The sequence below is a fragment of the Hylobates moloch genome, unplaced genomic scaffold (genome assembly GCF_009828535.3).
Source record: "Hylobates moloch isolate HMO894 unplaced genomic scaffold, HMol_V3 SCAFFOLD_16, whole genome shotgun sequence".
Classification (NCBI taxonomy): Eukaryota; Metazoa; Chordata; class Mammalia; order Primates; family Hylobatidae; genus Hylobates; species Hylobates moloch.
Window position 1 is genome coordinate 9,865,043 of NW_026652291.1, and position 11,469 is coordinate 9,876,511.

Sequence of the window (11,469 nt, forward strand, 5' to 3'; positions counted from 1 at the left end):
AAATAACATCAGGTATCTTTTCCAATCACAATAGCATGAAATTAGAAATCAACAGGAGGAATTTTGAAAATTCGCAAGTATGTGGAAATTAAACAACATGCTCCTAAACAACCAGTGGTTGAAGAAGAAATTACAAGGAAAATTTAAAAATATTTTGAAACAAATGAAAGTGGAAACACAACATATGATATATTATACCAAAACATATGGGATGTAGCAAAAGCAGTTCTAAGATGGAAGTTTATAGCAATAAATGCCTACATCAGAAAAGAAGAAGGATCTTAAATAAACAACCTAACATCATACCTCCACAAACTAGAAAAAGAAGAAGAAATTAAGGTTCAGATTAGCACAAGAATGGAAATAATAAAGATCAGAGCAGAGATAAATGAAATATACTAGAAAAACAGTAGAAAAGATCAAGGAAACTAGGAGTTGATGTTTTGAAAACAGCAAAATCAACAGAGCTTTAGTTAGACTAAAAAAAGAGAAGACCTAAACAAACAAAATCAGAAATGAAAGATGAAACATTACAACTGATACCACAGAAATATAAAGGTTCATAAGAGCCTGCTATGAATAATGTTGTGCCAACAAACTGGATAAACTAGAAGAAATGGATGAACTCCTAGACATATATAACCTAGTAAGACTGAATCATGAAGAAATAGAAAATCTGAACAGAGCAATAACAAGTGAGAAGATTGAATCAGTAATAAAAAGTCTCCCATCAGAGAAAAGCCCCACAACCTGATGCTTCACTGCTGAATTCTACCAAACATTTAAAGAACTAATACCAACACTTCCCAAGTGCTCCAAAAAATTGCAGAGGAAGGAATACTTCCAAATTTATTGTATAAGGCCAGCATTACCCTGATACTAAAGTCAGACAAGGTCACTGCAAGAAAAAAATATATTACAGGCCAATATCCCTGATGAATATAGATGTAAAAATCCTCAACAAAATATTAGCAAACTGAATTCAACAGCACATTAAAAGGATCATTCATCATTATCAAATGATATTTATCCCAGGGATACAAGGATAGTTCAATGTACACAAACCAATAAAAGTAACACATCACACTAACAGAACGAAGGACAAAAACCATATGATCATCTCAATAAATGCAGAAAAGGCATTTGACAAAATTGAATATCCTTTCAAGGTAAAAACTCTCGACAAATTAGGCCTAGAAGGAATGTACCTCAATACAATGAAGCATATGTGACAAGTCGACAGCTAACGTCATACTGAATAGTAAAAAGTTTAAGGCTTTTTCGCTAAGATCAGGAACAAGAGAAGGATGCTCACTCTCACTGCTTCTAATCAGCACAGAACTGGAAATCCTAATCAGAGCAACAGGCAAAAGAAAGAAAAGGCATCCAAAAGAAAAGGAAGAAGTTAAATTGTCTCTGTAGAGGACATGATCTTTTATGTATAGAAAACTCCTAAAGATTCCATCCAAAAGCTGTTAGAACTGATAAATGAATTCAGTAAAATTGCAGGATACAAAAACCAACATACAAAAATCAGTAACATTTCCATACACTAACAACGAGCTATGTGAAAAAGAAATTTTAAAAATCCCATTCACAATAGCTACAAAAAATAATAAAATACTTAGGAATAAATGTAAGCAATGAGGTGAAAGATCTGAATACGCAAAACTACAAAATACCCATGACAGAAACTGAAGAAGACACAAACAAATGGAACAATATCTCATGTTCATAGATTGAAGGAATTAAAATTATTAAAATGTTCATCCTACTCAAAGCAACCTACATACTCAACGCAATCCCTACCAAAATTCCAACAACACTTTCACATTAACAGAAAAAATAATCCTAAAATTCATATGGAACCACAAAAGATCTGAATAGCTAAAGCATTTTTGAACAAAACAGAAAAACAAAAACAAAGCTGTAGGCATCATAGCATCGGTAGGACAGTAACACCCAAGGTGTGGAGTAATCTCAGGATTGAGAAATGTTTCCAATACAAATGTAGGTCAACTTTAACTTGCCTCTGGCAAATGGCAGCCACAGTTGTAGCTCAAAGTGTCCAGTGCAATTCTATCACATCTTGGTCACTCGCTAGCTTGGCAGAATCAACTGTTCGCTGCATTTTGAGTAGGGGTTGTGAGTTGTGTTTTTCATTTGTGTTTTCTGTGGGTATCAAGGGTAGCATGGGGGTTAGTATAGATCCTTGCTACCGAGAGGTGATTTATAGACCATTAGTACCTGTAAGGTACACAACTCCGAGGATGTGAATATGTTACAAATTCAGAATCTTGAGAATCGCCTCAACCCTACCAAATTAGAATCTGTATTTAAATAAAATCTCCATATACACCTTAAAGTTGGAGAAGTTTCTTAGAACTGTTCATTTTAAAGAGAGAGATGATAGCTATGTAGTGGGCAGAGTAGGATCAGTCCCTAATTTCTACTTGAAATATCCTTGTCCCAGATTCTCCATTAATTTAGAGATACCATTTCATCCCTTATGAGTAAAGGCTACAACATCTTTTTTACCCTGAACTCACTTGATCAGCAGCCTTAATTATTTCAACTATGGCCCAGACCTAGGAATTAAAAAAAAAAAACAAAAAAAAAAAAACAGGCTGGGCACGATGGCTCATGCCTGTAATCCCAGCACTTTGGAAGGACGAGGTGGGAGGATCACCTGAGGTCGGGAGTTCGAGACCAGCCTGACCAACATGGAGAAACCCCATCTCTACTAAAAATACAAAATTAGACAGGCGTGGTGGCGCATACCTGTAATCCCAGCTACTCAGGAGGCAGAGGCAGGAGAATCGCTTGAACCCAGGAGGTGGAGGTTGCAGTGAGCCAAGATCGCGCCATTGCATTCCAGCCTGGGCAACAAGAGGGAAATTCTGTCTCAAAAAACAAACAAACAGAACACTCCAGGCATGGATGCCTTAATAGCTACATATATATCACAGATTCTGTATTTTACACATTAGCAAGATCTCAGAACCTTATGATTCCAATAAACTTAGGGCTATGGATCCCTGACCACAAAGGATTGGAAGCAGCAAAGTAGGGCAAAGGGAAAGAAGTAAAATATGGAGTTGGGGTGAAGTTTACAGTAAGAATTCATGGTAGAAAGAATAGCTTTCACATTTTCATAGTTATTTAGATTCATAAATCTGTGCACACATCAAAAACAGTCACTCAGATCTTAGAGAAACTGTACTTAACCCCGCCTACATGTTAGAATCACCTACTTTTCTCAAGCCTCAATCTCAGAGATTCTGATCTAATTGGCTTGGAGTGGGATCCAGGCGCAGGTGTTTTATTAAAGCTTCCCAGGTGATTCTTAGTGGTTTAGGGTCAGTCATCATAGGGCCCAGAGGCCTAACCACCTGAGTAGCCTCTAAATAAGCTCTTTCCAGCTTGCTATAATCATTGACAATCAAGGACCCCAGGGTTGGTTAGGATGACCTTGGTTACTAGGATTTTCTTTTAAGAGGAAAACACTCTATATATTAGAGGTGATTTTGACAGAAAATAAGATAGCCTGGAAGTAAATGATACATAAACACCAATATAAGTCCTGTGTTATAGTTGGAGAAATCTGGAGGGCACTGGTGTGTTGAATCAGACACCCCCTATCTCTCCCTCTTGACCCTCCCTCCATATAGCCCAACATTTACCATGCCCATGAATCACCTGGGGGTCTTGTTCCAATACAGATTCTGACTCAGTAGTCTTGGGGGAGGCTCCAGATTCTGTCATTCTTATGAGCTCCAGGTGATGCTACTGTAGCTGGTCCAGGGACCACACTTTGAGTCAAGGTCATCCTGATGGCCTTGACTACTCCTCAACCCCTTCTTTGGAACCCAAACAAGAAGAATGGCTTCCACGAATTCCACTGGGGTCCTTGATCTAGAGCCACTGTACCCAAAACTGTAGGCTTTCCTGAACTAACATCATAGATTTTGTCCATCTCTTTTCTTCACTATTCCCTCCTCCCACTAGGCAATGTTATAGGAGGGTTGGGGCCTACTGAGTTAGAAACAAGCTTAGAGAGCAGGTAGTTTGGCCCATTCATTACAAAACTATGGCACTGAGGCCAAGTTGCAAAGGACTGGCCAAGTTCACAGGTGATCGTGGTAAAGGCAAAACTAGATCTAAATCAGGACATGAATGCATCCATTAAGGATTCTGTCAAAATGATTGCTTCCTGTAGCTTTCTGTGTGAAACATCCATTTGTTTATCCTCAGGGAAATCAGACTAACAAAGACTCGGAAAGGAACATAAAATTCTAAAGCTAGGCTTATGGCCTTTATAACCCTTAGATGGGGCAGATAACATGCCATGGAGGCTCAGAAACAGCTCTGAGACTATGCAATAGCTACTGTTTCCCCTCTTGTGGAATGTTCATTTAAAAAAGCTCAAGGGCTCTATAAGTTGCCCAGTGAACTCCACAGACATCCTTAATTCATTTTCATTTATTGGAACCCTCTCTCAAATAATTTTCTAAATCTCACACAATAATGATATATATTCTTGCTCAATATTAAGAAGCCCTTATGCAAAACTGAAGAAATAAATTGTTCTTACAAAAGAAGGAAAAAGGAATTATATTCCCAGAACATTCTGCTTACCCAGACACACGGATCTGATTCTTGCTCCATTGTTTGTCTCCATTGTTTGTAGCATTCTGGATCCTAGGGCCATTGATGAGGCTGGGTCAGTGGCCACACTGGCTCCTGGGTACCCCTTCCCTGGCCACAAAAGTCCATCCCAGCAGCACTATTTAAACTGGACTTGTTATTTCTCACCTCAAAGCTCTAGCCTGGGCTGAGACCTCCCCAGCAGAGCTTATTTGCAAGCTTTTCATCTTCCTCTGAAGTCAAGTGAGACTCCCTCTCAAAAAAAAAAAAAAAAGCCATTCACAGGCAAATCAGCATGAAATCTTTAAGTTTGCATATCACATATTAACACCACTAAGGGCTACAGTGGAAAAAGAGGTTTGCTGAGCTCAAGGGCCCTCACTCCACCCCCAACTTCCCTTGGCTTTTCTATTCTATGTTGTGTTCCTGGTAAATCCCATTATGTCTCGACTACCTTAGGCCCTCTCAGCCCCTTCTTGGGAATTAGGCTCTCTGGATAGGCAAAGAGGCAGATACCCAGCTGCCAGGTGAATCAGATGTCCTCATCAGATCTCTTAATTTCACTTTTGTGATATTTCAAAGGATCACAGATTATTTTCTTAGTGCATGGTCAGAGAACCGGGAAAGAGCTAGAAGATGAGACACCAAACTCCATCCCATGGTGATGTTTGAACCAGGCTGGAGCTGGTTTCACATATTTTTCATTGTGCATGACTTCCTTAATTGCCTTAGTGGGAATGCGTTACTGCAAAATAAAGTGAAATTGTTTTCCTTATTGCTTGTAATTTACAGAGGGGTGGTTTTGATCATATAAACCAGGCACTTTTCAAATCCATTGATCTTAGGGTGGAAGGAGGGATTTCTTTTTAAGTATTCATTTCGAACTATGCTTTCACTAGTAAATTCAAAGCCCAAGGGGAAAGACCCATGATTCTCCATTTTGTGATAGCTATTAGATGTCCACAGCATCATCAGACCTGTGGAAAACGCATGCTTTGTGTATGGAAGAGGGAGAGGGAGCGTCAGGAGTTGTCCTTTGCCAAGAAGTGTACTCTGACATTCAAAGGCACAGGCTGGTGGAGATCATCCAGGGAACCCGGGAAAGCCCAGGCCTAACTCAGGCCCGCGCGGGTCTCTTCTGATCCCAGAAGATGAGGAGTGAGTCCTGGCTCTGGGCATCCTGGTGTAGACTGTGAGTTCCCAGCAGAGGCCCAGAGTCCCGGTCCGGCAGCCGAGGGAAGCGGCGGGGTCTTCCAGAAGAAGAAAGGGCCAAGGTCACCCCAGGTGCCTCCCCAGCAGCAGCGGAGGGCGGCGGTCGGGGTCGCTGCTGGCCAGGGCCTCGAGGAAGCCGCGGGCCAGCCGGGGCCGGGTCTGCGTTCCCAGGCGCTGCCACCGTTCCAGGGAGCAAGTCAGGCCGGGACGCAGCGCCTGCGCGGGACCCTCACTTGCCACCAAGACCCCCACAAACCCCGCCCCATCCTGCCTTACGCCCCGCCCCAAGGTCGTTCTCCCGACCCCAGGGTCCCGCCCCAAGGCCGTCCTCCCGCCCCGCCGCTTGGTGGCGGCCGCATGCTGCCCGGATATAAAGGGTCGGCCCCACATCCCAGGGACCAGCGAGCGGCCTTGAGAAGCTCTGGCTCTTGCTTCTTAGGCGGCCCGAGGACGCCATGGCCGAGTGCCCTATACTCGGGGAGGAAGTCACCGACCACCCGGACCGCCTGTGGGCCTGGGAGAAGTTCGTGTATTTGGACGAGAGGCAGCGCGCCTGGCTGCCCTTAACCATCGAGGTACAGCCAGCTTTGGAGCAGATGGCGAGGCAGCAGGGGCAGCCCCTGGGAGCTTGGGATGCCCTAGGAAGGGCGAGGACTCGAGGAGCACTCACTATGGGGCAGGGAGGATCCCCACAGATGAAGCCACTTTGAGCCGGGCTCTGGGGGATGAATAGGAGTTCTCCAGGCAGGGAAGAAGGGTGGGAAAACCGCGAAGGAATGTCTGTCAAAGTGAGGGACCCAGTGCCTGTGACGTGTGACTATAATGTTGACTACAGCAGGGATTTTCCGGGCTTCGGGGTTCTAATCCTTAAAAATGGCTGTCTCTAAGTGACTCATCCATATGGCCGATTATCAGAATCATCTCAGGTGGGTCCCAGAAATCTGTATTTTTAAAAAGAACTCTCAACAGTTTAGGGTCAACCAGGCATAGCAACCACTGCCCTAGAGTGTGAAGTATTTTCCATTACCTCTGTGCTTTATTTAGAAAACAAATTTAGCAAGTGATGTAGTATAAGCGCCGGTATTGAATCAATATTGACTTTTTTTATGTATGATACCTTAAGATGGGTCCTTAGTCCATGTTAAGTTTTTGTTAAAGAAATAGATAAGTCTTTTCCAAGTATTTGGATTTACTCAATGAAAAAGAGTCAAAAAATGTTCAAACTCTTTCCAAACATACACTGAAGAAAGCATAAAAATTAAAAAATATATTAGAACATGTATGTCCAGTAGCAAACAATCAAAAGTTATTGAGTGTTGACTGTGTCTCTACAGATGGGAAACTGAGGCACAAAAATGTACATTTGTCCGAGGTAGGATTGCTAGTAGGTAATGGGGTTGGAATTCTAGGCTCTTAACCACCACAAAATTTGCATTTTTATTGGCATTTCAATTTTTTAAATACGTTTTTACTTTAAAAATCAAGTTAAATACTTACTTTTTTAAAATCAAAATTTGAAGAAATAATTTGAAGATTCAGTGAATTTCTTTTTTAAATCTCTGGTTGAGAAATCTCTTCTTCAACGTGACACCAAAACCACGAACCAGACAGTTTTTCATAAAATGATAAATGCTCCACAAAAAATAAACCACTAGCAAACTGTGGGACAGACAGATTTTGCCTCACATCATTGAAAAGGCCAGTATTCTTTTTCTCTCTTTCTTCTTTGTCTTTTTTTTTTGTGAGACGGAGTCTCGCTCCTTCACCCAGGCTGGAGTGCAGTGGCTTCTCTCTTTCTTCTTTGTCTTTTTTTCTTTTTTCTGTAGATACAGGGTCTCGCTCTGTCACCCAGGCTGGTCTCAAACTCCTGGCCTCAAGCGATCCTCCTGCCTCTGCCTTCCAAAGCACTGGAATTACAAGTGTGAGCCACTGCAACCCGCCAGAAAAAAGTGTGCCTTTCATGGCCCTGTCTGGGTGGCTAGACACATGTGCGTGCTGGTGGTCCTGGCCCAGCCAGAGTCCCTGAGGGGAGCATGCATGGCCTAAGGAAGTGAGCTTCAGGGAACAGTGATGACCATCATTCCACACTCGGACCCCTGCCCAGATGGGTGGGTGGCTGGCAGGAAGGATTCCGGTTTTCTGTGCCTGGAGGAGCGCTGGCAAGCGGAACCTGAAAGTATGCCCTGTCCTTTTCTTCTCCTCAGATAAAGGATAGGTTACGGTTACGGGTGCTCTTGCGCCGGGAAGACGTCGTCCTGGGGAGTCCTATGACCCCCACCCAGATAGGCCCAAGCCTGCTGCCTGTCATGTGGCAGCTCTACCCTGATGGACGATACCGATCCTCAGACTCCAGTTTCTGGCGCTTAGTGTACCACATCAAGGTGAGAGTGTTTCTCTGAGGGATCTATCGGGTGATCTTGGGTTTCCCCTCCTCCATGTCTGGCCTTAGTGGTTTATCTTCCCTCCATCCCAGTCCCAAAAGCATTAAAAAATGGGAAATGTACAAGTGCAGATTTCTAAAGGACTTTACCAGAGAGAAGATAGATCCTCTGAGGTCTCCAACAGAACCCTACCTCCACTTTCTCCTAGCCCCCTCCTGGCCGCAGGAAGACATCTCTGGTGGGCAGTCACAGGCTGAAGGCTGGTGGGAGGAGGGGCAGTCTCCGAGAGCCCCTGAAATCCTCACACCTGGGTTCCTACCTGCTGTTTCCAGCTAGGGGAAGGCGCAGGACTGAGGAATGGAGGGAGTGGAGGGCTCTGGCCAATCAATGCCTTCTCTCTCTCTCTGCCTCTCAGATTGATGGCGTGGAGGACCTGCTTCTCGAGCTGCTGCCAGATGACTGATGTATGGTGAGCTCCACTGGAGCCTGACCCCTCTTAGTCCACAGTGGCTGTATCACAAAGAAAGACCACCCCTTCTGCATGAAGGCAGTGCTAACCCCTCCCCGACTGCTGCCATTCTGAGGGTCCCCAGGGATGGGAGAGACTTCCTGGAGGCACTCATGTCTCTCCCTTACCACTTTGGGAGCCAAGGGCTTTGTAGGCAGCCCCCTTTATCGCAGCTGCTCATATCTATAAAGTACTTCACAAGTTTCAGCCTGCACTTTCATTTACCATTGCTTTTTTTTTTTTTTTTTTTTGAGATGAGTCTGGCTCTGGCTCTGTGGCCCAGGCTGGAGTGCAGTGGCGCAATCTCAGCTCACTGCAAGCTCTGCCTCCCGGGTTCACACCATTCTCCTGCCTCAGTCCTCAGAGTAGCTGGGACTACAGGTGCCCGCCACCACACCTGGCTAATTTTTTGTATTTTTTTTTTTTTTTTTTTTTTTAGTAGAGACGGGGTTTCACCGTGTTAGCCAGGATGGTCTCGATCTCCTGACCTCGTGATCTGCCTGCCTCGGCCTTCCAAAGTGCTGGGATTACAGGCGTGAGCCACCACGCCCAGCCTTACCATTGCTTTATTAAATAAGCACTGGTGCTTGATTATATCAGCTAAGCCAGATATTATGCTATTGAGTTTTGAGGAAGAGTATAAAACTCAGAAATGAGTTGCGGAAGTCCAGTGACATCTTCAGATTAGAGCCGGGTGTCAGAATTTGCCTTGGCTCAGAAGGCCTCTAGGGGCCATCCCTGACCACCAGGCTTCCCACTTAGACTTGCACCAGCAGCACCAGCCTTCGCCACTGCCTGGTCCTTTCCTTCACCCTTGACTCTGTCTTCTCTTGTCCTTCCCCAGGTCTTGCAGTACCTGTCTCCTTTCACCCCAGGGTCTGAGCCTGGCCAGCCTACAATGGGGATGTTGTGTTTCTGTTCCCCTTCGTTTATTACGCCTGTGTCTTCTCCTCCACCACGCTGGGGTCTGGGAGGAACGGACAGACAGAGGATGAGCTCTACCCAGGGCCTGCCGGACCTGCCTGTAGCCCACTCTGCTCGCCTTAGCACTACCACTCCTGCCAAGGAGGACTCCATTTGGCAGAGCTTCTTCCAGGTGCCCAGCTATACCTGTGCCTTGGCTTTTCTCAGCTGGCTAATGGTCTTTGGCCTCTTTTGTCCCTTCTGTCCCTCACAGCACTAGTGTTTCATGTTGCACACCCACTCAGCTCCATGAACTTTGAGAACACAGCCGATTCACCTGAGCAGGACCTCTGAAACCCTGGACCAGTGGTCTCACATGGTGCTACACCTGCACGTAAACACGCCTGCAAACGATGCCTGCCCACACAGTTTCAGGTGCAGCTCAAGGAAAGGCCTGAAAGGAGCCCTTATCTGTGCTCAGGACTCAGAAGCCTCTGGGTCAGTGGTCCACAGCCCGGGACACAGCAGGAGGCCAGGCCGGCGAGCCCTGTGGATGAGCCCTCAGAACCCTTGGCTTGCCCACGTGGAAAAGGCATAGAGGTTGGGTTTCCCCCCTTTTATAGGTGGTCATGCACCTGGGTGTTACGAAGTTGTATGTGGCATGAATACTTTTTGTAATGATTGATTAAATGTAAGATAGTTTATCTAACTTCGTGCTGAATCAGCTTCTATCCTTGACTTGGATTCTGGCATAGAGAAGTGAGAATAGGCAGCCACCAAATAAAAAATATTCATGGATCTATTTATTTCCCTTTGGAGATAAGGGACTACAATTTTTTTCCCATGTAATCCAATGCTTAAAACCCTAGTGTTCTTGGAGGCATACGTTGAGAACCATTGGAGTAAGCAACCTCAAAAACGTTGTTGGCAATGCCTGGTATTCAAGAGCCCCTCCTGCCTCCATCTGGTCATGCCTTCCTCACCCTCCTCATTCCCATGTGCCCTCGGCCCCAGCCAGCTCTGCCTCCTCCTCACCGAGGCATTCACCAGGCTCTGTCCTTGCACAGATACTTCTATCCTCTCTGCTCACAATCCCAGCAGAAGCCCCTCCTGCCTGAAACTGTCCCTGACTACTCAGGCCCCAAGCAGACTCCCTTCCCCACCTCCCATGACCTACAGTCACAGCAGATCCCACCCTGTGCCCTGTCCTCATGCTCCCTTCTCAAGACCCTGCTGCCCCTCCTGCACCTCCATAGACGGTAGCTGGACCTCAGATATTAGCAGGCGATGCCTTCCAGAGAAGGGAATCCGTCCTGTGTCGAATCCTGGGCTTCCCACTTCCCTGTGTCTCTAGTCCACAGCTTTCTTGTCACAGAGATGAACTTAGAGGGTTGTTCTGAGGATTCAGCGGGATATATAACTGAAGTGCTTTAAGAGAATTGTATAAGAAAAACACTACTTCTCCCCCTTTACAGTCTCTGAATCCAGGTTTCTTAACCAGCACTAGACAGAGAAGAAACACTGACGTCCAACGTGTCAGGGTCTGTGTCTTCTGTTGTCACCCTGCGCAGACCATGGCAGCAGGGGAGTTTGGTCTGTGGGAGCAATTACTGTACAGATGCCTCTCAGCATGGCCAAAACATGGAAAGTCAGAGCAGGGGGACCACGGGAGATCAGGCAGCCGCCTCATTTTAGGAATAGGAATGCAGGGACCCAGAAGGAGGAAAGCTTTTGTGTGAGATTCTTTTGTTGACCAAATATTTCACCATCGCCATGAATGGTGCCAGGAACTGGGACTCAGCAGGGATAAGGCGAAGG

At 45.3% G+C, this 11,469-nt stretch overlaps 1 protein-coding gene across 2 annotated transcripts; it reads left to right on the forward strand.

Annotated features, from left to right (window-relative positions):
- Positions 1-6,249: 6,249 nt before the first annotated feature.
- TCL1A (TCL1 family AKT coactivator A) lies at positions 6,250-10,366 on the forward strand. 2 transcript variants are annotated; one of them, XM_032180163.2, is made up of 4 exons: positions 6,250-6,434; positions 8,064-8,240; positions 8,656-8,709; positions 9,593-10,366. In XM_032180163.2, exons 1-3 carry the CDS (start codon positions 6,315-6,317, stop codon positions 8,701-8,703), a joined length of 345 nt encoding a protein of 114 aa, XP_032036054.1. In that variant the 5' UTR covers positions 6,250-6,314; the 3' UTR covers positions 8,704-8,709; positions 9,593-10,366. The 2 variants fall into 2 exon arrangements, with proteins under 2 accessions (XP_032036054.1, XP_032036055.1); XM_032180164.2 differs by having other exon boundaries at positions 8,656-8,704.
- Positions 10,367-11,469: the final 1,103 nt, after the last annotated feature.

Coding starts and splice junctions, on each gene's coding strand:
- TCL1A (XM_032180163.2), top strand. CDS start 6,315: ATGGCCGAGTGCCCTATACTCGGGGAGGAAGTCACCGACCACCCGGAC. Junction 6,435..8,063: donor GGCTGCCCTTAACCATCGAG/GTACAGCCAGCT, acceptor TCTTCTCCTCAG/ATAAAGGATAGGTTACGGTT. Junction 8,241..8,655: donor GCTTAGTGTACCACATCAAG/GTGAGAGTGTTT, acceptor TCTGCCTCTCAG/ATTGATGGCGTGGAGGACCT.